Here is a 26,915-nt window from a genome sequence, read left to right as displayed (position 1 = left end):
TCCATTCAGGATTCAAATTCTGAAATCCCCTTTGTTCTTAAAGCAATTTTATTAATTCTTCCCAGGCCCTCATCTGCATTATCTCAATTTTTCAGCAAAGGCAATTAAGATATTTTAATTATTTCTCTCCAAACCCTCTCACCAGCAAGGAAAGCTATGAGCCTGCCTTAGAACAGACTCCATATTAACTTGTAGCTTAGTAAATGGGCTAATTAAAAGTGGGTTTATTACAAGTAAATTAATAAAAGGGTGTACCGATCCAGATTACCCCTGAGTAAATTCAGTGAATCATTTACCCCGTCCTGGCTGTTATACTTCTGATCCTCACCAAGTCCTAAATCTAAAACCAGGGCTAAGACGACAGCAGGTAATGCCTGGCACTGCTGGCTGAACTCAGCTCAACAAAGACAGTTTTCCTGCCTCTGGGGGTTGCTCTTCTGCCTTATGTTAGAGGATGCTTGTATATTTTATTCCTGATACTGAACTTTTTGTTTAAAGAACACTTTACTCTTAAGAGGACTGCTCAGTAAGGAAGACTGAGGAGCTTGAAGGCACAGATGAGATAATGGGAATAAATTAAGCAAAATTCAGTCTGCTGGAGGAAATGTTATGGAGCTGGCCAATGTCACCATGCTCAAGGAAAGGCAACTGCTCTCCATTCCTGGGGCAGAACTAATTCAGCTCTGCTTCACCCCGAAGTTAATGCACTGACTCTTCTTAAACACATTACGGCTTTAGTAGCCTTTTTGCTGGCTGCCATGAAATCACAAATAACTTGATCTAGATGTTAGCAGCAGGGTAAGAGAGATCAGAGACAAGATAACTGGGGAATGCATCTGCCATCAAAGGAGGGTTTTGGCAAGCCTCAATCCAAGGACAGCATAACAATGTGGATCATTTTGCTGCCGTATTTTAAAACTTCAGGCAGCATGATCATTACTAGAGCATTGAAAGAAATGACACCTGCACCCACACACCCTTTGTACCCACACACCCTTACCTTTAATGCTTCTTCTGGGACCTTGTGTTGAATTTGCTCCAGGACATACATGTTTGAATGTACAGAACTTGTTAAGGAAACAGCAAAGGATGCAGAGAGAAATCTAGCGTTTAGTCACTGAAAGAAAACATCATAAAATAGTGACAAGAGGTGCTGACAGCTGCCTCAGTTGCACAGCAAGACAGCTTTTGCTGTGTGTATTTTGCAACAGAGGGTGCAACTATACTCTCTTTCAGGACCCAACTGGAGAGTGGCATGCAACAGGAGCAGTGAAGGAGCTCACAGGAGCACCAGCAGCCTGGTGCAGGACAATGGAGCAAAGAGAGCCCTGACTCAGCTCGCACCCTGCTCCGAGCTCCCCACAGCATCCTGGCCAAGACAGACCAGACTCACAGAGTCAGAACAAGGCAAGGTCTTTCAGTCACTGCTGTTTCCTGGATGAAAAGTAAATCAGGTCATGAGCTGCTGTGACCTCTACGAAGGGAAACATTCAGCATGTCTGAACCTAGGGAATAATCCTCATCTACACTGTGCAAAGAAAAAAAAAGCAGAAAGGAAGCATCTGGCCATGCCATCACGAACAACTCAATCAGGACAGCACAGCACAAAAAGGACGAAAGCGGAAAGATGGAAAATGTTGAACTAAAAATAAACCAAGAGATACTGGCAGAGCACAGAGACTCCATGCAGTCTGTGAGTGAAGCTGTAAATGGAAAAAGACAGCTCTTATGCAATAGAGTGCAGCTGATTTGGAGGCCATGGGAGACGCTGCCATCGCCACTGAGCTGAACATGGTCAGCATAGAAAGCACTGCTAAGAAGCACGGCAACACAGCAGCAAAGGAGAGGAAGAGACTTTAACTGCTATAGCAATCATGCTGAAGTAAAGAGCCAGGTCTAAAACCTACATCCTCAAAAGCTTTCCAGTTGAAGGCAATAAATTCTACAATTCATAAAAGCAATCACTCATTTCACATGAATAGCCATGTAAGGGCTGCAGGACTAAGCACTTAACTCAGCTGCTTAATGCTCAGAATTACTTTCTATAAAAAGTTTAAACCTGTATCACAGCCACTAAATGATAACCTCAAGGTCTAAAAAAAAAAAAAAAAAAACCTTCATTTCCATCAGATCCAGGATTGCACATACATCTGTTTACACATCCCTGCTGCAACGTTCAGCTTAGAACTGAGGTACCTGTAGCCTGGCAAGTGCACAACAGAGGTTTAGCCTTCCCTTGCAGGTTCTGCTGGGCTCCAGCAAGGTCTGGAGTATATCAAGGGCTACAGCATGGCCAAGCACACATGCTTTATCATGGATACAACAAAAGGCACAAGAATGTGGCCTTGGGGTCAGGAATGCACAAGAGTTTTCCAGTCAAACCTTTCTTCTTCCCCCCCTCCCCCCCCCTCCACCTCTACACTCAAAAGTGTCCAGGCAGTTTTAACCTAAGGTTTCTCACAAACGCAAGCAAGAAACCTGGAGAAGATGTGGCTTCATAATCCATCTTGAGTGGGTTAAGTTTGGCAGTTAGAAGCAACTGAAAAAGAGTGGTATTCTAAAAAATAATTTTGATAATGCTAAAAAAAGGTAGCAGAAGCAGTCTCTTTTTCTACTGATCCACAGCCAAACAGCCACGTCAGGATAAAAAGGAAAGGGATGAAGGTAAAGGTATTTTAGCAGACACCAGCAGAACTCGTGCCTTTGTAAACAAAGCAGTAACAACAGCCTGGCATTCCCCAATAGAGGTGACATTTGCTACTGCTAAAAAGAGCTTAACTCTTGCATTTTGTGGCATAGCAATTTGCAGGGGTAAGCTTCAACTGATAGAGTCAAGGGCCTGTCTGCAGGCCCCCAGAGCTAAATGCACTGAAGACCTGCAAACTGTCTGCAAGCAAGCAGCTGGGTGCAATGAATGATGACTTAAAAAAGTTAGTTTTTGCAAAAGCATATGAAGCACGTTTGCTCCCAGACTTTTACCATCTACAGATGCCACTCAGAGATCTCAAATGAAAAAGAAAGAAAACAACCCTTCCTTCAACTGGGACCTTCCCACTCACTACTGGACTTTGAAGCAGGCCCTGCACTGACAATGGAAGCAGCAGGCATCTCGATTAACATGTTCTGAATCAGGTCCACGGTGGGGAAACAAAAGCTGATGAACTATCCAAAGGCTGTGGGAGGCAAAACAAACACCCTTAGTCATTAGCCACAATTAGCACATTTATCTTTCCATGCAATGAACAGCACAAAACATCTTCAGAGAGGAAGGATATCATAGCCAAAGCGAATGACGTCATTCAGCTTCAGGGTGATGTACTTCTGGTCGGGAATCCTCACATCATTGACGAATGTCTGCAGAAGGGAAGCACAGGAGTGGTTTTTGATCCATTGTATATATCCATCTGCTGAAGGCACAGCACATACTCAGGGTGCACCTCAGCACTGCGAAGAGCTCAGCTCCCTGCAGACCACCAGCATGGAGCTCCCATGGGCAAGTCAGAGTGCCAACTATGCTTCAAAGCCAGATGCTCTGAGGGACCTCTAGGGAGATTTACCTTTCTGCCAAGCGCAAACGAAGTTTTAGTCCCTGAGCTGAAGACATAAATGAGGTGCCTGAAGTCAGGAACTCTACGTGTTCTCGGGTCTCCTCCTCCCTTCCCAACCAGTGAGGGCAGTGAATATTGTTGGAAAAGCTTTAGCAGCTCTTCACCTAGCTACTGAGCTTAGAATCAGCTCTCCATCAGATATCAAACAGGACTCATGCCAGTCCCAAGGCCTGGTCATTTAACAAAGCCTATCACGAAGGAAAGGGAAATGGAAACACACAGGGAAGCAGGTATTTCAGTGGAATCGCCGTAGTATCTGAGGCCACGCTGTCCAAGACACCATTTATCAGCACAACAGGCCTCTCACTCAAGAGATGCACTTGCTCATTTTTTCCTATGCTCCAGACAGTTAGCTGATGCCTGAAGAAACTGAATTATCCTTGTAAAGGTGCAAAAACATGCTTCATAGCAGAGAACAAACACCTCGGATGTCTTTGATGCCTGCACTCTGGGGGGACACCGTGAGGAACAATTCTTACAGAACACTGGAGGAACAAATCAAGCACTTGTAGACATCTTTCGCCAATGAGCCCGTGTGCTTTTATAATAACCCAGGCCAAATAAAAATAACTCAGGAACTCAAGAGAAGCTGCAGCAGCACACTGGCGGGACTCAGGCACCCAGCAGCTGCAGACCCCAGAGTTACCTGATCTTGCAGCAGGGCAGTAACCCCGGCCTCACAGAACTGGTGCCCACTGCTGGGTCTCTGTAGACTCACTGCAATGTCAGCTAAGCTTTGAAGAGTCAAAACCATGCTTGAAAATGAACTGACACACTTTCATCACCGAGGCACAGTTTTCTCCTTTTGCTTTCTCACCTTGGCCAACTCAAACACGCACAGCAAAACCAAGCGGTAACCAGAGGGAAAAATAAATGCTAGAGCAGGAAGCTGGAACACAGCAGGCATCAGCCCCCAGCTTCCTGGCAATTTGGAGAAGAGCTGAGGAAGAGGCCTGTAATTTCAGAATAAAAGCAGTGAAGCTGGTTAAAAGACAGGCAATTCCTATTTGCATGGAAGTTTTTAGTGTTTAAAATTCCACAGCAGTCAGATCTGGAACAAAAATAATTATTTGCTGGGTTTTCCGCAAAACAAGAGTCTGCCAGAAAATCCATTTTGATGCTGTTACCTATTTGTCCATGGGCACTTCAGTAACTCCAGGAAACTGCTTACTGCAGACAGAAATGCTATCTTCAAAAATCAAAAGACACAAAGGCTGCAGAATCAGCTGCCTGAACATTATAATAAAACAAAACTTTAAAAATCTGATAATATCCTGAACTATATTACCTGAAGTCATATAATGCATTGTTGAAAAGGTCTAAAATAAATACAAAATAAAAGCAAACGCTGAAAATCAAATTAAAATTGAGATTCCCATAAGAAATTTAACTTTCCCCCTGAAACTAAAGAAAAGTTCACATGAAAGTTACCAACTAAGGACCTATTTACTTCCCATAAAATAAACAGAGTTGGCCACAACACCTTCTCCAATGAAGTCTGTTGGACCAGCTGCAGAAGATTGGCATTGCTCTCACTGCTTTCAATCCACTCCTGTGAGCATAAGTCTATTACCAAAATGCTGTAAATTCTTATTCAGGTGCCTGTGAAGAGAGAAGCAGCGACAGGAACTTTCCCTTTCTGCAAGCAGGATTTTTCAGCTATTTTTTAATCACAGGTTGTGAAGCAAGGATCCAGGCAGAGCCCACAGCAGCTAGCAGAAATACTGACATTTCTGCAGGGCTCTCTGCCTTCAGCTATTAGGCTGAGAAGGATTATCACTCACTCTAGCTGCAGCCAGATGCCAGAAGAAGCAGAAAGGTGAATGTCTGTTTTAGCCACAGTTTTTGTACAAGTTTCTGGGTTTGTCTCATGTTTTTGTGGCAGTGATGGTGGAGAGCTCCTGTTTCTAAGCTGAAAACAATAACAGCAGTTAAAACTCCTACTGTAAACACAGCTCTGTGAACCTAGCTGAGGCTTGCTCCAGAAGAGGAATAGCTCCACTGCTGTGTAGAAACAGCCAAAGAGAGGCATGCATGATATGAGGACAGCTTTAACTATCACAGTATATTTAGTAATGACAGAATTCAGAGGCAAAGCCTTACCAAGCTGCCTAACATGATTGCCTGAGTCAGGGTCAGAGCAAGGATTAAAACTGAGGCAGGCTCAGCTCTTGTTCTGGGCTCACATTTTCTCTAAGTCCCAACACAAATCAAAACAGGTGAAATACCAATCTTTATTATCAGAAAGAGCTGGTTTTAAATAGTTTCTCCCCAAAGAAATTAAATGGCTCATCATCCCATAAATCACTCCACACATTGACCACAGAACTGCTAAAGGTCACTCTGCTGAACAGCTGCTCCAGCTTCACCAGTTCAATGTTAACATCCCCAAAATGAGACAGAAAAGAGCAGGAAATAAATTCAAAGAGGCTCTACAGTTTTGTGAATGCTGGAGAGTTCTGCAAGGGCTCCAAGAAGAAAGGGAAAGAAAAAATACAAGATTAATTGACCAAAGCTTTCCTCGTCTAAAATGAGACGCCACATGACCTCTGTCTCAGGCCTTGCAAATAATTATATACGTTTAGATTAATTTATGCCAATGGCTAGAGTAACCCAACAAGGTCTAGCAGCAGAGGGACATATAATGCCTGCAGACTAAGAACCGTGTGCTGGCCTCCATTATCCCAGAGTTTGCTACTTACCCCATTTAAGCTCCCGAGATCCTTCACCCAGTGCTCGTCTTTCTCCTTGTCATAGTTGATTACAGCATGCTGCTTATCAACACTGCGGGACTGGCAACGAAAGCACAACAAATGTGAGAGCAGTCAGCTATAAGAGACACTGTTAATCACAGCAACATTTATACATTCAGCTAACTTGATACGGGGCGATGGGGGAGAAAACAGGAAAGATTAAATATTATTTTATCTATGAATAACCAAAGAATACAATTAAAGCTTCCATGGTTGTTCTAAACAGTTTGCTGAAGACAATACAATATTTACATGAAAAAAATATCATGGAAAGCTATGTCAGCATTTCAATAAGTTGTATCTATACACGCTGAAAACAAAACCAGTCAAATTAAAGGCCTGGGGGGCAGGATCTCATCCACTGCGAACTGGAAGAGCTCCATTTCCATCATCTGATGCTGGTGGCCTCACTACTTAGGGACTTCATATTTGGAAGGATTTCTTCCTAATTTTCAAAGGGATAAAGTATTTTCTTGAGTTCAAGCCAAACTCATTCACAATGCATACTGTTCCCAGAATCATGTGCTGGAGTTGATTTAGACTCTAGGATGTTTTCCAGCTTAGAGGGAGGTTAGGTAACTGAGGATGAAAAAGCAGCTCTAGAAAATTTAAATGTGAAGCTTGCTTTGAGGACACTGATCTGGACAGCAGTTTTGTCCAGTGGCTCCTTCCCAATGCACATTAACAAACATCTTATCTTCAAAACATAGTACAACACTTCAGGAGAAATACTGTCAGACCGTTTCAAGGCAGAATTATTAAAGACAAGCCTCTGAAGAGTTTTGAAGTATATTATATATATTATAAGTGTTGTAGCTGTGACCCAGTCACTGGAACTGCTCAATCCATCAGCAGATGCATGCATTGCAGAAACCTCCCTGAATCTCAGACCAGGGCAAGGCAGGCTGCCCCAGCAGGAAGCCCAGTCAGACCGAGCACACCCCCTCCCCCTGAGCACCAACCAACAAGCTCTTGTTGAAAAGTAAGTCCTCCCCTCTTCCCAAGCATGAACACGCTGGTTTCCACAGCACTGCTCTCAGTAAGCCATTACCCATTTCCTCGCGGGCAAGCAGAGGCAAAGACTATTTCAGGGGAATTCCTTGATCAAAACACAGAGGCTTTATCCTTACAAACTTAACCACCTTCAGGACCTTCTTCTTCCCAAGGACTACCACACACAAGCATCGCACCTGCACAGCACAGAGGCAGGCATAAGGTACCCCCATGTCCGTCAGCAACCCAATACTGTGGGTGGCTATCGCAGTCCCCAGTGGGAGGGGAAGGAGAGCTGAGTAACTGGTGTAGCAGTGTTTGCTTTAGCTTTTTTACAGCCTTCATTTAAAGATTAACAGAATTTAAAGGCAGAACAAACCCTTTAGCCTCCCTCCAAGGACTGAAAGTCTTCTGCCCCAAAAAGTCAGTCCAGGCAAACAATAAAGGCAGATTTTATCTCGCACCAAATCACAAGCCATTAAAAAAAATAAAAATACAGGGTTTACTTCAGGGAAGCAGCTGTCTCCTAAAAATTTGGTCTGCCCTGGACCTGACCCTGCTGTAAGTTAGCTCAGCCTTTGGACGGCTGTATTTTACAACAGCTGACTACAGCCACTCCCGGTCCCAAACCAGACAAGGGTCAACCCGGAGGGCAGAGATGTATTCGAGCACCATGACATTCCCCTACATAAAAGCAGAGGTCACCAATGAGACCTATTTATGCCAGAATTTCCCATCCTCCATGAAAGTTTTAGCTCCGTTCAAGACAGCCTTTGCAAAAGCAGTCACAATGATATGCTGTATCTGACCCACAGTCTTGAAACTTCTCAGCATCCCTTTAAAAAGCATATTAGGAACTCAGCAAAGTGTGATACAGCTTATACTCCTGTGAAATTTCATGGATTTTTTTTTGGAGAATTTTCTCAGTTTTGTTTATGTTAGAGCAGCGAACATCACAAGAACTGGCAGCAGAAGTTCCTAAGGGCCTGTCTCCAAGGAAACTCAACTTAAAATAACTAAAATTGCACCTTATTTATTTTGATGCAACTTGCCAAAGGTCACTCTTGAGAACCAAGGTGTGGCTTTATTTCAACATCAGTCACACTCAACATGAGCTGTTCTTTCTTGCAGTGACAGCAGCTGCCCGGAGGCTGATCATGCTTTTGTTCTCAGAGAAGAGCAGAATCATCTCTGATGATGATGAATGCCTCAATCCCACTTCCCAGCAAAGCCTAGCCACATTCCACACAGGCAACAGATGAGAGCACCAGAACAGACCTGCTGGAGTCACTTCAGCTCAGCAAGCCAAGGGTTTCCAATGAATGAACCTCTGAATCACAGAAGGTAAGTTAGGAAACCAGAGTCTGCACATTACAGAACAGCCCACGGGTGCAGACCACGTCCCAGAGGTCTGCAACTCCACTCGGAAGACTTCGGGCTTCACATATTTACAGGATAGTAAAGCTAACAGGACCTCAGATGAGATTCAGGGAAAGAAGGCAGAGAAGGAAGGTCTCCTGCTAGGCACAGGTGATCTGGGGGCAAGAAGTAAGGCTACACTCAGATTGTGGCATGGAGGAGGGACGCAGCCTTCTCACCACGTCCCAGCACCAGACCTATTAGCAAATGAGAACAACTCTTGGGAAAACACAGCATAAGCTTTTCTGGTTAACAACATTTATACTTCTCTGAAGGGAAAACAGACTGATTTGTTACTACGCTGAACTCATGCAGCGTTTGCATTTCCAGACATTCAAATCACTTCCTAATGTAAGGCTCTCCTGCTTCTCCCGCATAATGCCTACAATGCCCTGTGTTTTAAATGCCTCATAGATGAAATGCACATACTGCACGTATCTGAAGACAGAGGTATTTTACAGTTACCCTTTCTTCCAAGATGACACTAAATAGGAGTTATCTCCAAATACCAGATTGGAACAGCACCTCCTGGTCCGCCAGTCCCAAATCTGGACCAAAACCTTGCATCAGTCCCCATCAGGCATGCAGCCAGCAGCCTGCTTGTGATTCTCATAACTGCACGCATCAGGTCAGCAAAGGCCCTTGCTTAGCATAGGAGCAGTAAAAGCAGCTTTCCAAATATGCAGGAGTCTCCACAGAAGCAAACATCACATCATCTGCGAGTGCTCCAAACAGCACATGATCAACAGCATCGTGTTTGAGGAAGGGTCTGATGTATCGAGCATGACATGCAGGGTGAAGCCAGGAGCCGCAGTGATACCAAACAAAATGCACACAGAAACAAGACCTGCTAAGGAAGGCAGGAGAAAAAAAACAGTGAGACAGCTTGCATTTCCCCACAGGGTCGGTGAGCAGACGCAGCTCAGCTGTCTATGCAGATACAGATGCTGTTTTTTTCCCCAGCAGAATTACCATGGGCAAAAGCCTACGGCTCAGGGTTGAGATTTGGACCTCAGCCCTGCCAGTGCTGCGAGGCATCGTGGTGTTGGAGATAAAATAAACAAACAAGAGCAGTTTCCCTGTTCCTACCCACAGTCTGTTGTGCGCGTCTGGCACAGGATAACTGCAGCATTCTGGTGGCAGCATGCAATAAACACTTGCTTGAATACTTTCCACAGTGAACAGGTTACAGCTCTGCCAGTGATGTGCTCTGCACAAGCATCCCAGTAAGGAAATAGAAACTTCTCCCAGAGCCCCACTGCAGAAAGAAGAGAGGGAGAGCCAACGTCAAACAAACAAGAATAAAATAACATGGCACACTGGCCTGAAACATGGCTTTTGCTCCTCAAAAGTAAAACCCCATAGCATTTAGTGATAGCTGTAAACACTGGGTCTCCCTCTTTCATTGCTATGCGTTTCATGGAGTTCTGCATACTGGCCAGTTCAGTACTTTTCCAGGATATCTGTGATTTGTGAATGCTCATCCTGTCTCAGGCTGGCTGCAGACAAGACGTCCCTGCAGAAGGCAGACTGATCGCTTCCAGGGACACGTGCTGGCTTCTGCATGATTCCACACAAGCAGACAGATGTTTCTTCAGCATGTGCAGCCAGCCTTATTCTGGAGCTGAACACATTACAGCTTCTGAGCTGCAGGTTCCTGCCGCCAGCTTTGCTTAGCTAAGGTCGTGGATCTGCGTAGAGGATCTGCAGCAGGGCCAGGGCCTGAGTATTCATGCAAAAATAAGGCACTGAACAAAAGAAAGAAATCCCCCAGGAAAATGAAACCATAATCCCCACAGCTTGGCAAAGGGATTTGGAGGATGGCACAGTTTCCATAACAATTTAACCCGTTATTCTGGGCCTGAATTGGTTTTTGGTTGCTAGTTCCTTTCCAGAAGCAAAGCACATGTTCAAGTCCTCACCCAAGGTGGGAAGCGTGCAGTCTGCAGATGTGCTGCCTTCCCTCCATTTTGCAGGGCCACACAGGAGGCATGGGCAAGCAGCTCCTCTGGTGAGAGAGACAAGCCTTTATGTTTTCAGCACAGCCACATAACACTGTCTGGATCAAGACTGTGGTCAGCTCCAGACATGGACAGGGTCCCCTCTGCCCCTGCCCACCCCCAGGAGGGACAAACCCTCCCTCCAGCTCCTTGAAGCCCTCTTGTCCTTTATGCCACAGGGAAGCAATGACCTCCCCTCACGGTTTGCCCGTCCTGCTGTGCTGTCAGCCCTACAACACACCCCCTCACTGGGCACAGCCCTCCCATCAACTCCACATTAAGAGGAAACAACAGGAGAGGCAAGAACCAAACAGCAGCATGTCTGGAAGCGCCACAGCTGTCACCCAGCACCTGGAAGCACTGCAGAGCAGAAAGCTGAGGCTTCCCAAGGCCACATCCTTTCCCTTCTGCCTTCACGACACCTCCTTCCTTTGTGGCACCTCAGGGATGAACCTCTCGGGATCGCTGCAATTTCTAACACCAGGGACAGACGGGTGCTGGCTGACACCCTCCAGACAAATGCACAGTCATAGAATCATAGAATGGCCTGGGTTGAAAAGGACCTCAAAGATCATCTAGTCTCAAACCCCCTGCTGAGTGCAGGGTTGCCAACCACTAGACCAGGCTGCCCAGAGCCATGTCCAGCCTGGCCTTGAACACCTCCAGGGACGGGGCATCCACAACCTCCTTGGGCAACCTGTTCCAGTGCATCACCACCCTCTGTGTGAAAAACTTCCTCCAAATATCTAACCTAAACCTCCCCCGTCTCAGTTTAAAACCATTCCCCCTTGTCCTATCGCTATCCACCCTCATGAACAATCCTTCACCCTCCTGTTTATATGCTCCCTTCAAGTATTGGAAGGCCACAATGAGGTCTCCCTGGAGCCTTCTCTTCTCCAAACTAAACAAGCCCAGTTCCCTCAACCTTTCCTCATAGGAGAGGTGCTCCAGCCCTCTGATCATCTTGGTCGCCCTCCTCTGCACTCGTTCCAAGAGCTCCATGTCTTTCTTGTACTGGGGGCCCCAGGCCTGGACGCAGTACTGCAGATGGGGCCTCACAAGACCTGAGTAGAGGGGGACCACCACCTCCCTCTCCCCGCTGACTACTCCTCTTTTAATGCAGCCCAGAACATAGTTGGCCTTCCAGGCTGCCAGCGCACACTGCTGCCTCATGCCCAGTTTCTTGTCCACCAGGACCCCCAAGTCCTTCTCTGCAGGGCTGCTCTCAAGGAGTTCTTCCCCCGTCTGTATAAATACCTGGGATTGCCCCCAGCCCAAGTGCAGCACCCTGCATTTGGCCTTGTTGAACCTCATTAGGTTCTCGTGGTCCCACTTCTCCAGCCTGTCCAGGTCCCTCTGGATGGCTTCCCTTCCTTCCAGTGTATCGACTGCACCGCTCAGCTCGGTGTCATCTGCAAACTTGCTGAGGGTGCACTCGATTCCATCATCTATGTCACTGATAAAATGTTGAAGAGCACCGGTCCCAAGACTGAGCCTTGGGGGACACCACTCATGACCGGCTCCACCCTGACACACAACCATTAATCACAACCCTTTGGCTGCGACCATCCAACCAGTTCTTAACCCACCGAACAGTCCATCCTTCAAATCCATACCTCTCCAATCTGGAGAAAAGGATGTGGTGAGGTACCCTGTCAAAGGCTTTGGAGAAGTCCAGGTAGATGACATCCATCGCCCTTCTCCCATCCACCAATGCCATCACTCCATCATAGAAGGCCACCAGATTGGTCAGGCAAGATCTGCCCTTGGTGAAGCCATGCTGGCTTCACAGTCCTGTCCTGACCGCAGCTTCCCCCTCCAACCCTGTGCCTTGGGGAGGGAGGCTGGGACATCAGGCCTGAGGTCCCCCATCACTTCTAGAAGATACTCCCAGTGCAGAAAATACCTCTGTGATGGAAGGATATGGCTTCTGCACAGCAGCATATTCACCCAGAAGCATCAGTAAGACACCTACTGAGTTCACACCACCTGCTTCCTCCCAGCACAGACAAACTACACCGCATCTATTCACACTTGTTTATGTAAATGATTATCAAGCTACATCAGAGAGACATTGTGTTATCAAATACAGCCCAAGGAAGGCAGGACACGTCAGGTCAATGAAGCCTTAATTCAACTACTAGTCACATATACACAGAGCTCATAACTACACTGTGTTATTTGCAGAGTGCACCATGCACTCTGCATGTTGAGCACGGGACAGATCTTGCACGGGTAAAACTACAGGATAATGGCACAGGAACAGATTGCACCTTCATGCCTATGCACATAGGACAGAAGCAGGATCACGCAGGTAGTCTTCACACTGGACGTCCTAACTGCTCCGCAGTTGTAAACACTTGACATAGCAGCCATAGGAATGCTCCTTCAATGCCTAGGATGCTTGTAATTGCCTAGCTTTTTACCAAAACAAACTAAAAAAAGGAAAATGCCTATTTAAGCAGTATCAAGTTCACATTTATTCTATTTGCCAGTAGAACAAACTTATGGCAGGGGCTTGTGAGCTGAACTAACTGATAGCACAAGCAGCACATGATCCCCCATATGGACCAATGACAGATATTTGGCTGGTAGCTTCCACACTAGTTGCTGACACCAGAGCAACAGCAAGTTTTAAGCCCACCTCAGGCCCAAGGGAGATGCTCCTCCCCAACCACATACAGAAATGACCAACTTCCCACACTGAGCTGCTTCTGCCTTATGTTCACCATGCTCTAAGCCTTGCAGCTTCCCCACTCTGCGCTCCACCTCTGTGTATGCACACAGCCACCTTCTTGTTGCACCTGTTCAGCCCAGCCTTAACCTGTTGGCTAGCTACTATAAAACAGAAACCCACTGACCAAAATGACCAAAGAGCCAACAATTAGCTCACTGAAACAAACTGTACGAAGTACTGCACCACCTCTCCTGAGAGCTGCTTTGACCACAGCCCCAGTTAGGACACTGGGCTAGATACACCTCGACCTAATCTAGGGCAGCTGCTCTCACAAAGAAGAATGACTTAGGCTGGAAGGGACCTCAAAGCCCACCCAGCTCCAACCCCCTGCCAGGGGCTGGTTGCCCCACACCAGCTCAGGCTGCCCAGGGCCTCCATCCAGCCTTGAGCATGTCCAGGGATGTGGCACCCTCAGCTCTCTAGGCAGCAGTGCCAGGGCCTTGCCGCCCTCTGAGTAAAGAATTTCTTCATGACATGTAATTTAAATCTCCCCCTCTTTTAGTTAAAGCAATTCCTTCTTGTCCTATCACTATTAGGCCATGTAAAAAGTTAGTCCCCCTCCTTATAAGCTTCTTTCAAGTACTGGAAGGCCTCAATGAGGTGTCCGCTGAGCTTTCTCTTTTCCAGGATGAACAAGCCCAGCTCTCTCAACCTTTCTTCACAGGAGAGGAGCTCCAGAACTCTGATTATTTTTGTGACCCTCCAGACCGCTCTAAGAACTCTGCATCCTTCTTCTCCAGGTCCCAGGCCTGGATGCAGTACTCAAGATGGGGCCTCACAAGAGCTCAGTAGAGGGGGACAACCCCTCCCTCATGCTGCTGCCACCCCTCTTTTGATGCAGCCCAGGATGCACCTGGCCTTCCAGGCAGCAAGTGCAAACATTGACTCAAGTCAAGTTTTTCATCCATCAGGACCCTCAAGTTCTTCTCCACAGGGCTGCTCTCAATGAGCTCTTCCTCTAGTCTGTACACATATCCGGGACTGCGCCAACCCAAGTGCAACACCTTGCTTATTGAACCTTGTTCAGTTCATGTGGAGCCACTTTTCAAGCCTGTCCAGGGCCTTCTGGATAGCATCCCTTTCTTCTGTTGTATCAACTGTACCACTCAGCTTGGTGTCATCAGCAAACTTCCTGGGGGTATACTCAACACCACTGTCTATGTCATTGATAAAGATGCTGAAGAGCACTGGTCCCAAGATGGACCTCTGGGGGACAACAGTCATGACAGGCCTCCACCTGGACATAGAGCCGTTGACCACAATAGCTAAATATCAGCCTTGTGCATCCCTGAACCTAGCCCAACCGGTCCTCCAGCCCATAACCTCATTAACCTCACTCCCAGATGAAACATTTCTAAAAACAACAGTCTCTAAGCTGTCCCCACTGACTGCACGTGAACTTCAACCTTGTTCAGAGGCCTGGAACCCAGCCAAACACATTCAGGTTATCGATGAGAAAACCGATCACCACTGACCTGGGGATTCCCTCTTGAAAAACGTCACCCCCAGGTCTGCAGCATAACAACTTCAAGGAACAGGTTAAATATACTTCTAAATAGTTTACATGAAGAAAGCAGCATTTTCCTCAGACCCATTCTCTGAGAAGACTGAAGAAGGGGCCTGATCTATTCCAGAATACTCTGCCTAAAACAGATGCCTGGAACATAAACTTGCACCTTAAACAGCTAGAAAGTTTAGCAAAGTTGTAAGCAACTGAAAGCAGAGGTTCATAATAGGAAGTGCCAAGCTGTCCTAACTGACAGGCAGGACAAAGGCCACACCTGAAACAGAAGCATCAAGCCATCTGCACTTATGTCTGCTGGAGTACAAACTGACACTACGTAGGATAAGAGGTGCCCAACTGCTGCTGTACAGGGAGGGAAACATGCAACGGAACACCGCTTAAATGTTTTCCTTTCTCACTTTTTCCAATAAACACCTCTCTTTTAAACAACAGCAGGGAAATCATGATGCTGTTCTCCTTTTCATTAAATATTTACATTTAGCAAAAATGTCAAATATGCTTTGTTTAGGGCTGGAGGGAAAGGTTTCAGTGATTAAACAAAAACTTTGCATTAGCAAAACGTTTATGTAATGCAAGTAAATATCCATCACATTAAGCAAACGATCAAAGCTGATAAAGCTGGCAATTATATTTCACATGAAAAATGCAGCGGGGGAGGGAGTTACTTCACTCTAAATTGTCAAAAAAAAAAAACACCACAACAAACCATCAATACAACTCTTTCTTTCAGGAGAAAAAAAGGAAATAAAAAAGAAAACATTAAACATTTTCAGAGAATTACTTCCCATCTTCACTAAGCATTATGAAAAACCTGCTAGCGCAAATTAGCAAAGGTTTAAATTCCCACACTCTTGCTGCCTTTTGACTTATCCAAGGGGAGCCAATGAGATCCTAAAAGGAAACAAGTGATGATCTTCAGAAAGAGAGCAGAATGGAGCCCTTGACTACACATAACAACACTGTGCATGCCAAAGCACACTACGTGGCATTGTCTCCATGCATTAACATTCAAACCCAATATAAATCTCACATTTACTTTTACAGGGACCTTTACAGCGCTGAGAAAATCTTTACAATATTTCTAATCCTCTTAGTAGGTATAGAGGATTTCAAGGCAGATTGTTTCCCCACTATCAAATCTACTTAATTTTAAGCTTGAAGACTATGGTTTTCTTTATCTCTTTGTTAACCAGAAAGCAAATGTAGCACCTATTTGAAACAAGTGAATGCACGTGAAACTAAGGCTTGATTGTTCAGTGACAAAGACATCATTTTTTGCTGTTTAGGGATCAGATACCTTAAAGTAACTTTGCCAAGAACCTTCAAAAGACAAGACATTCCTAGAACAGTAAGATGAGAAAGGCAAGATTGCAAGATCTTCAAGAAAAGGAGAGCTCATCTCTTGTGTTGCACGTTGGAGCACTGTTGAATGCACAAGGTCTCAGCAGGGGACCACAGACCATATCACAATGAAATCACTAAGCAGAAATAATCTTAGAGATTAAAAACAGTGCCCAGGTCATCCAGCCCACCTCCCACACAATGCCAGTCTGTTCTCAACAGTGCACTTGGGAGTACTGAGTGCCCACATCTTGAAGCCTATATCCAAAATAACCGTGCAGTGAACACATAATTTCTGCGCCAGCACCAGAGAAATATGACAGTTACACCGCCACAAGAGCTCTGTCCATCTGCTCCAATGACCTTCCAGCTCCTTAAGCTTTTCCCAAGACAACCAATTGCGCCAACCTGCACAACAATTCTGTGACATGGACTGTCACAGTAGGGAAAAAGTCTATTTTTAGACCTCATCCTCCATCTGCTCACACACAACTTTGCTTCGATATCAAGAGTGCACTTGAGTTCCCTACTGCCCCACATCTTACTACAGTCATGTCAGCTGGAGCCCAAGAAAGCTCTGAAAAACACCTTTATGAGCAAACGGCTATAAAAAATGATGTGCTGTTCAAAATGAGACCATTCACGTGATCTTAGAAAAAACTGTATTACTCAACACAGTCAACGAATATGTTTATAAAGGGTCAGATATAATTCAGCCCATGAACATAAACAGCTGGCTTTTACTGACAACCCAGAGCCTTCATTCCAGCAAAATAATAGAAACATCTTTTATGATAAATCTCCTCCCGCCACCTGCAAGCCCCCAAATGCAACTGCATCCTTCCTCACACTGGTACTGCTGGCTCCTCCAAGAATCCCAATTCATTTACCTTGTAGAGAAGAACATGACAAATTTATAGCATCACAAGGCTGCCAGTCCACTTGCAACATTAACAAGCCAGTTTAGACTTGTAAAGCAGCATTAAACACTCTATGAGGTATGGGGAACTTCACAGTTCATGCTGTCCAGTTAACCCCGTGAATAAGCAGAGAAATACGACGCAGATTTTCATGGTGAGTGATATTTGGATACTTTTGTGTTGGACTGCACAGCCTGAGAACTGATTCTCAGCGTGTTGAGCTCTGGCCCATAAAGAAAACTCAAAAACGTTCACAGAGTATTAAATTAAGGGGCATCCTGAAGCTCAGGCCATTTTTGAAAATAAAGGTCACCATGCACATTTTTTTCCCTTTAAGTCACAAGAGAACACAACCATCAGGTTTTTGAGCAAATGCAGACTTACAGAAAACATTAAGACATTTAAAATGTCTCACCATTACACATCTCACCTGTCAGACATGGAAAAATGAAATAAAAGATTGTGTGATTCATAGGAAAACCCAAACAAACGATCTGCTGTCAAACCAGAGTGCACTTCAAACTCTGACACACTGAATAGCAAAGCCATTTCCTTCACTACCAGCGAGCAGAGCAGCACAAATACTGCAAGCTCTCCTTTTGTGGACACTAACATTTTATTACAGCCAGATAGCACCTTAACAAGCAACTGCTTTCCAAGTACAGCTCGTACAGTAAGAACTTCTATCCCCTAAGCAGACCTCCTGCTAACATATCATATAAAATCCATACAGTAGCTACAAACACAGCCTGCCTGGAAGGATGTCAGCAAAGCATTTAGGAAATAGCTGTGACCAGGTTATCAGTGGAAGCTACTTACAGGGGAGGGAGGCCCCATTGTGCTGGAAGCTCCCATATGTTGACACCAACAGGCATGAGGGCTTTACAGACTATCAACAAAATCTTCTGCCACCTCTGTAAAGGGGCAAAAGGGGGACAGACAGGTGCAACCAAACTTCTTTTGCACTTAAAGTATTCATGCACGAGTCTAACAGAAATACTAATTTAATTGTGAGCTTCTACAAAGTCCTGAGCTAAGCTGCTCCTGTCAAAAGCTCTTTGCAAGATTCCAGCTCCATTTATTTGGAGTGACGTCCATTACATTGCGCTGTCAAACATCAGACCACAGTCAACACTTCAGGCACGTTGGACTGGGTCCAGCAAAGAGACACGCTTGCACGGAAAGCACTAATACAAGCTGCAAGCTTGCCCGAGTAACACAATTACTTTGGGAACAAGAGGACAATGCCTTAGTCACCCCGCCAAAATAGCCAGCGTTTCTCTGCTAGAGATCAGCATTTCCTACCACGATAAAAATTAATAAACAAGTCAACCAACCAGCTGAGTGAGAGATACGAGCTCTGAAATATCATCAAACTTAAAGTAATGGGGAAAACAGTCTAACAAAACACCCTGCTCCCCTCCAAATCACATGCTACAAAACCCAGCAATTTAATCACTTGCAGATCAGGACAGAGTGGTATGTCGTTGCTTACTACTTCTGTTGCATCAAGACAGTTAATCTGTTCGATGTGATTAATCTACCAGCTCCTATCTGTCATCCATCTGATGACAGAGCTGTTTGAAAGAAGCCTCACTTGCACTTTCATGAACATACAAGCTCTTCATGGGAACTACAAACTCAACATAAAAGTATATCTTAAAAGATGTCATTTGAATAAAGCACACAGCATTACATCTTCTGCACCTTCTAAAGACAGTAGTAAAGGCACATTACCTGGAGCATCAGTTCACAGTCATCTCTGCCAACAAATATCATCTCCCTAGGGAGCCGATGGCGAATGCCAGTGCTGCTCACCAAGAACCACGAAGTCACGCTCATTTTGGCGCTTGGCACTTAATCTTCACACATCCTAGCCACAAAAAAAAGAGGAACACATAGTGAGCTACCACTGAAGTACAGAAGAACACATCTACAGTTCCCAAATTTTCCTGAGCCATGCGACCCAACGTGGCTGCCTGCAACCTGCGTTTGCATTAATTTTTTTGAGGCCACAAGCAGTGCTGAAGCACGCATCCCACATGCCGCTGGTAGAAGCCACTGCTCTGCAGCCCTGGACATATTCCCACAGCAAAGTAAGGCTGAGCAAGGGATTTCAAAGACGAAATATGCAGCTGAATCCAACCACTGAAATACCAGAATATAGGTTTAAAAAAAAAAAATCTTTCCAAAACATTTCCTGGTAGTTAGCAACTCACTGCACACAAAGCACAGCTCATGCTTCTCCATCCTCCCAGACCTGGGCCAGAGCACCAGGACGATGACATAGCCAGGCTCCACAGCAGACTCCCAGGAGCAGTGACAGTGGCACTGGGAGGAGAAGAGCCTCCTTAATGCTCATCCCACTTCCACACAGATAAGCTGGGAGCCCACAAACCCTTCCTCCCTTTGCACGAGCTGATAAAAGTGCTACCACTGGACAGGAAACACAGGCTGCAATTCCCACCGGAGGAATGCGGCATCTCCTTTCCAGGAGAGATGGCAAAGAGGCAGCTCTCACCCGGGGGGGGAAGCGGCGTGCGGCACTTCTCAGGAGCGCCAAGCCACACCTGTTTGTTGTCGCTGCTACAGGCCGGCAGCACGGAGCGCAGCCCCGCTGCCTCTCCTCCTCGCTCTCCCGCAATGTCGCATTTTCCTCTCTTTTCTCTGCCTGAAGGAAGAAGAAAAAGCAGCACGCGTCAGGGCATCTTCTCCTCTTCTTTCCCGAGACCGAAATTGCGTTTCCCGGCGCATGTAGGAGCCGGGCTGGGTCTCCCGTGCCCACGCAGCGGGGCAGGGCGGCCCCTCGGCACAGAGCAGACGGAGAGGGATAGATGCTGCCGGGCGGCTCCGCGACGCCGCATCCGTGCGCGGCTCCCGGCGCTGCGAATCCGGGCGCTTCGCCCCCGCGGCCCGGCCACGCACCTGGGGCGGCCCCCGCTCCCTCCCCGCGGCCCCGGCCGGGCCCGAGCGCCTGGGGAGGAGCCGTGCGGGCCGCCAAGCAGCGGCGGGGAGCAGAGCTCGGCCCCAGGTGCAGCGCGGAGCCCCCCGCGGGCCGGGCCTGGCCCTTTGTCTGCGCGGCCCGGCCTCACCCCGGCCCCGCACCCTCCCGCCGGGGGAGCCGCCCGCCGCCCTACCTGCTCCGGCCCTGGGCGCGGGGACAGGCCGGGCGCCGCGCCCCGCAGCCGGCTCTGCCCGCCCGCTCCCGGCGCCCGCCCCGCCCCGCGCACGGCAGGTTCCCGACGTCAGGAGGCGGCCCCAGCGGCCGGGCCGGGCCGCGCCCGCCTTCCCCCCTCCGCGGCTCCAGGCCCCGAGGCCTCGTTCTCGGCGAGAGCCGCGGCGCCGTGGCCCTCCTGTCCCGAAGCTCTCCGGTGTGCGTCAGTCTACCCGCCCCACCGCCAGTCCTTCCTCCCTCATTCTCCAGCGGGTTCCCTTGCAGGCCAGGTAACCAGAAAATTACTGAAGAGCTCCACGTGTGAAGAGCGATAACCACTTTTTTATTCCCCCTCCCCCCCGGCTCAAAGGAAAGCTGAGTATCGTGATAATGGATGCGACTGGTTCCTAATGCGGATGGGTTTTATCAAAGGTGCCCTTGGCTCCAGCAGCAGTGAGTGGGGCTGGAAGCAGCAAGAGCCACGCATTGGCTGTCTCCAGCTGGCACGGGCTGCTAAAGAACATACAAAGATGACGTGATTATAGCAATACTTCCCCAGGCTTACCTTCCAGCCAAAAGAGATGTCTTTGCATTTATGTTCTAAATACAACTTCTCGGTCACCTGCAGGATGTTCCCTTGGTGGCTTCAATGCTGTCTTCCAGAATTTTGACTCAGCAACATCTGATTACGTGGAAACCGTAGGTCCGGTGCATGGTCCTGAGTGGAGCCAGGAGTCGGGCTGGACAATGCTTGTGGGTCCCTTCCAGCTCAGGGTGCTCTGCAATCCTATGATTCTGTGGTACGCATTATCCCCCCATGGACTTGCTCCTCATGGACAGCAGTAGGACCAATCCTCTAGAAACAGCAGCAGGAAGGGTGAAATGAGCAACAGCAGGAGGGAGTTAGGAACACCTCCCTCCTCTTTCTTAAGAGCAGTAGGACTTCATTATTATTTAATGACTAGTATTATTGCCTTCTTTAATCAACATTTGAGTTCTTCTCTGGCAAATACATCTTGCCCAGGGGGTGACTTCTAGGTGTGATTATCTTCAAAGGTCTAAAATCTGGTTGAGATTGCAGCGTTTGTATTTTATTGGAGCACTCCTGCTATCTCCTTGCAGAGGAGCACCACACCATGCCTTGCTGCTCTCTGCATCCCTGGGGTGCCAGGCAGGAGGGCAGGGTGAGCAGTGGTCACTTCTGGGCCATTTTAAAGGCTTTTTGCATTGAGCTTTGGCATAAACTGATGTAAATCCTTTATAAATAAAAGCAGACTTCCTCCTGTTTTCCATGTCGTCCTGTTGTTGAGTCATATCTTATTATTGATTCAACTGACCTGTAGTTTAGGATTTTATAAATATTTTTCACTTCTCTCTGAACTACATCTAGAGATGCTGTTCTATCAGCCTATCCATAGAACAGCTCTATACAGCTATAAGGAGGCAAAATAATTTACTTCTTTATACAAGCCTGCCATCTAGGCAAATGTTTGCTATAAGTTACTATAAAAAGGTTAGTGATTGCTTTAGTTCCTCTTTAAGCTTGGTTTAGCCAATACACGTGTATTTATCTGAGCAGCCAGTACTTCACTATTTATAGGGAAGAAAAATAGTCCCACGTGTTTTCTGACCTGATTGAAGATGCAGTTTAGGCCAATGCACTAGGCCTGGCTGTATGCTGTGTTACAGCCTCCTCATTTCATTCCAGTGATCTAGAGGGAATTAAAAAGATAGTAAGGGCAATCTTCCCTTCTTTCTTCACAATTCCCAAACTAGCACATGGGTACTGGGGGCAGAATAGCATGGCGCTGCATCGTCGTCTTTAAATCCCATCTGAGAGAGTGCATCTGTGGGAAGGAGAAGCTGTTGCTTCTTTACTTTTTCACTTTTTTTCCCACTGGAACAAATTCTGCTGGCAGCCTTTGCAACATGTGAGCTGACCTAGTTGACGCCAAGAGCTCACCAAACACAATTGCCTTTGGAAGCATGATGCTAGTAAGTAGTTTCCTTAAAACCACCTCTGGTTTTCTCAGTGGGACAGATTAGCACAGCTACAACTCAGGAAGGATATATTTGAAGAAGAGAGAGAGAAAGAAGAGCATGGGTGAGTGGGAGGGGAGTTTCAAGGAGAAAACGTTTGCATGGAAGAAAGACTGTGAAGAGGGGAAAATACAGAGGATACATTGAAAGTGAAGCTAAGGGGTGGCAAGTGTTGAGAATGCTTGAGTATGGGATAGCCCAAGTATCATGCACGGGGCAGGACTGGGCTAAGTTGCACAGTGAACGTGAAATCCAGAAGTTCCCATTCAGGTATATTGCCTGTTTTAAACATTCTCCAGCCATCAGTATTATAGTGCTTTCAGCCCTATTCTCTAAACAGTGGGGAACACCACTTAAGCAATTAAAATGCCCCTGTTCTGACCTCATCAGTCCATGGGCCCAGTCCGCCTCCGGTTTCACTGGGGAAACGTGTACTGCCGCAGGGCAGTGAGGCAGCCACCCAGGCATGCAGGGAGAAGGAAAGACCTCGAGAAGTTGGATACAGCAGCAGCATAGTGTAGCCTGTGTTTGCAACAGGTGGTGTTTATCATGCAAATCTCTACATTAGTCTACAGCAGTCACCTTCAGCTACAAGGGGCATGCCTGTGGCTGTATGAACCTGCACAACCCAAGTTCCAGGAGGTTCATTGTACTGTACATTGTGCAGGTGCAGAGTAAGGAGCAGTTCCTGTCTCAAAGCTTTGGCTCGTATTCCCAGTAAACAAGGAGAGGGAAAGTGAGATAAAATGTCTACCAAAAGAATAACAGTGGGTCATAGGCCTCTTGGAAAGCCAGTTTTCTGTATCCGGAGCTATTGAAACTGAATACAAAGATCATCTTCTTTACCAGAGTATCTTTTGTTTGACTCTCTGAGCCCATGGTTACTGTGGCTTGGACCAGAACAACTATAGCTCCCTACTTCAAAACAAAGATCCTGCCACTCCCAAAGGAGCTGAATTAGATCAGGCTCTTTCTGCCAGGTTCTGATGTAAGGGGAGACTTGACAGAGTTCCCAAACATGAAGCATCTTGCTGCGTCTTGCTGCAGAAGAGGCTTTTGTTCCGAGCTGATCATAGCCTGATGCAGATACACCATGCAGATTCCTCCCAGAATGGCAATTTTCATTACGAATAGGATAAGTGAAAGAAAAAAATATTATTGCTTAGATACTCACATGGTGGTTAGCTTGTAAGTAAAGATGTAAGGATTGCTGGGGGAGCTCTGCCTGAGGAACCCATCACATGCTGCCTGAAATCAGGTACACACAGTTGCATGCACATACGTTCACAGGCATGTGTACAGCTTGTGAATGCCCAGCTGCTTTGCATCAAAAGCACTGCAGAAGGAGTCATCGGGCACGGTTCCGTAGGATTATTTCATTTGCTCTTCACTAACTTACTTGAGATGCATCAGGAAGGGTTCACAAGTAGGTCACACAGGCTTCCTTAATGCTCTTCCTCACTCAGAAGATTTCTGCTCCCATGTGATGACTTTCTATCCCAGAAAGCAAAAACTGCAGCAAGGCCAGTTCTTCAGGCCCTGCTGCAGGGAGCTGGATGTGCTCCTGCTCCACACTTGCAGCATTCTCCCTCTGGACCAGAATTTCCATTCTCGTTTTCAGTGCCAGCAGCAAAGATCTGTGGACTTCTGCAAGAGGACAAAGCAGCTCTGAACCTATGTCCTTCATGCAGCAAATGGTGCTATTGCCTGCCAACAGAGAGAGCAGGATTGGGCCCTTCCTATAGGCCTTAGGACCAATGCCTTTCATCACTAATTCTGATTATCAGCCTGAGCTGGTTCACCACAGAATGCAAATCATCTACCTTCTGAATATGTGCTTTTCAAACCATCTACCTTCTGAATATGTGCTTTTAAGTGTCATTTTGAAAGTCTTCGCCTTGATTCTTTTTTTGTTTATTTCTGATTGGTTGATCTTTTAATTGCAAGGTATTTGTCAGCACATGGATGTTTATCTTCCATTTAGTAACGCTGGCGTAACAACGTAGCTGAATCCTGATTCGTATCAGCAAGAGCAAAGCAATTCTGTTCCTCCTTTCTAAGTATCAATCTTTCACTCTGCCAAATGTATTAGTTGTGCTGTTTGCCAACATTCCCTTCTTCTGTGCAGCCAGCAACAGGCTGCAGTGCTGCCCAGTCAACTGGAAGACAATGGCACCATTCATGTGTACAGTTATTCACTTGGACAAATGTTTGCAGAGATACAGTCTGACTGGGACAGACCTCTCGTTTGAACGCTTCTGAAGTATGGATTTTTACAACACTAATGTTTTTAATTCATTTATTAAAGAGCTGTAGAGGCAGATTTTTAGCAGGAGCATAGTAGTATTGCTCAAAATGGCTTCACTTTGGCTTGCTTGCTTTTTACCAGCTGGAGAGCTTTTCCTGTATTTCTTCACCCACAGCATAGTCTCAAGTACCAACATGACATTTACTTTTAGTACAGTGGAATTTACTAAAATAAAACTCTATATGGATTATCACTTCTTTTCATAATGTGCAGTATGGCCTTCTCTAGTCATCCTGTTTTATTCCCCCACTATGCCACAGAAATTATTTTATTTTTATTATATAGCTTAAATCATAGAGCAATGTTCAATTTACGACCGTCGTAACTCGAGTCGGGGGGCCAAGAAGAAATATCAGTGCAATAAAAGAGTGGAGCTGGTAGAGAGTGAGCGTTGTCAGAACGTCTCATCTAGGATTTGTGCGATATAAAACTTTATCGAAAGACTTAAAGCATATGCTTAAGTGATCTTATATTTGGCATTTTTAATTAGTGAAAGCTCAGCAATGAAGGTGTCGTGCTGCCTGATGAGATTAGGTCAGATGATTCATGGCTGTGTGGTGTGGCATCTTAAATAGGAATCATCTTATGGCAAGTCTGAGCTATTTTGATGTCACATTTAAAGAAATTGCTTCTCAGGGAAAGCTGATTGGTTTCATAAGGGAAGCAGCAGGGTTTTGAGGATTCCTGTGTGGGAGAATGGGAACAATGGGCAGCTTGAGATCGTCTCTACTTCAGTTGCTTTTCTCATATTCATTCAATTATTATTCCTGTATGTGCATACTTGTTATGTCAAAGGTTGCAAGCATCTTTAAACAGAAAAATGGCTTTAGGTGGCCGGAAGAATGCAATGCAGCACACATGGCCAGGAGGCTGTATTTTGCCCTCCAAAAGATGAGCAGATTCCTTCTCCTGTTCCTCTGTGATTTTGATTATAACAGTAAGTCAAGAATATTTGGTTGAATACCATAGATGCAAGATTTCCTTAAGCAGTTTTGCTCCAGAACCATTGCTTTTCTTTTTCTTCCATTTCCCCTACTACTCCACTCATGCACTTGCACGTTTTCAGACCCAGCCTGGGCTTTACTTTGACAGCTCATCCGTGGTAGAGTCTGTTTCATGCAGATAATCCTCTACTGCTGTGTCCCTGGAGTCTGCTTGCTCAGAAGATGCTTTATGGCACTTCACCATGTGGATAAATATCAGGAACATCCTTTCTAGGGAAATCTTGATATTTAGCTCATGGAGGTCATTTGACTGATATTTATGAAGGGGATGAAAATCCTGATTCGAATTTAAGCAACAGTTTAAGGAAAACTGAGACTGTCATTCAGCAGGAGCTCACTGATTCGTGAACTGCACAGATTTCTTCCTTGCCAGAGGGACCAGACTTAGAAAGTACGCATCAGGTGAATGAGACCTCATGAAAAAAGAGAAAATGCTCCTATACATTTTTATCAAAGTAATGTATTACACAGGAAATCCAGGATTGTTGACATTTCTTTGCTGGCTTTATAAATAAGGCAAATGAAGAAGGGAGATTTTTAGGTTACAATAGATTACTGCTCCTCTAGAGGACTCTGTAGCAAGAAGTGTTTGCTCTTCTGACGGATACTAGATTGCACCATTCATGCTTAATGAAAACGTCAGTTCTGCTTGAAACTCTTTTACTGGTTTGTTGAATTCTATTGCTCTATAGTTTTTGCCTGTAAGATGGAAAGCTTTGATGGAATATCTAACGTACATGAAAGAAAATATCACAATTCTTCTAAATTGAAGAACATCTCTACAGTAAAATCCACTGCAGAGTTGAAGGCCTTACAGGGAGAGCAGCTTCTTAATTTATTGCCCTACAGAGAATTATTTACTTGGAGATTCACCCATTCTCTGTCTGGTAGAAGTTAAAACCATATCCTGCTGTACTGATCTTCAGCACTGTGCTTCCGTCACTTGAGATCGGTGGGGAATGATATGAATATGGATGAAAAGGTCACCAGTGTCAGGACGAGCCAGCCTGCTTCCACGGGGTCAACAGGAGGGGCAGCTTTAATTATTTATAGCATACAAGCCATCAGCTGGAGATTTATGTGCTTGCCAAGCATTTTAAAAGAAGTCATCAG

At 46.0% G+C, this 26,915-nt stretch overlaps 2 protein-coding genes across 8 annotated transcripts in view; one reads left to right on the top strand and one right to left on the bottom strand.

Moving 5' to 3' along the window:
• CEP170B (centrosomal protein 170B) overlaps positions 1-20,515 on the bottom strand; it is a 56,588-nt gene extending 36,073 nt beyond the window's left edge. For 6 of the 7 annotated variants that reach the window (XM_021401364.1, XM_021401366.1, XM_021401368.1 and 3 more), the window contains exons 1-6: positions 20,434-20,515; positions 19,818-19,967; positions 19,034-19,169; positions 6,311-6,400; positions 3,276-3,354; positions 1,001-1,059 (exon numbers count right to left, since the gene is read on the bottom strand). In XM_021401364.1, coding sequence (XP_021257039.1) covers positions 1,001-1,059; positions 3,276-3,354; positions 6,311-6,400; positions 19,034-19,138 — 333 coding nt within the window. In that variant the 5' untranslated portion in view covers positions 19,139-19,169; positions 19,818-19,967; positions 20,434-20,515. The remainder of the gene's footprint in view (positions 1-1,000; positions 1,060-3,275; positions 3,355-6,310; positions 6,401-19,033; positions 19,170-19,817; positions 19,968-20,433) is intronic. The other variant, XM_021401365.1, reaches the window with a different exon arrangement.
• LOC110401855 (basic proline-rich protein-like) lies at positions 20,131-21,737 on the top strand. The gene is made up of 2 exons (XM_021403373.1): positions 20,131-20,740; positions 21,079-21,737. Exons 1-2 carry the CDS (start codon positions 20,131-20,133, stop codon positions 21,294-21,296), a joined length of 828 nt encoding a protein of 275 aa, XP_021259048.1. The 3' UTR covers positions 21,297-21,737.

The sequence above is a fragment of the Numida meleagris genome, chromosome 6 (assembly GCF_002078875.1).
Source record: "Numida meleagris isolate 19003 breed g44 Domestic line chromosome 6, NumMel1.0, whole genome shotgun sequence".
Classification (NCBI taxonomy): Eukaryota; Metazoa; Chordata; class Aves; order Galliformes; family Numididae; genus Numida; species Numida meleagris.
Note: the sequence above shows the minus strand (reverse complement) of the source record. Positions and strands in the feature narration are given on the sequence as shown.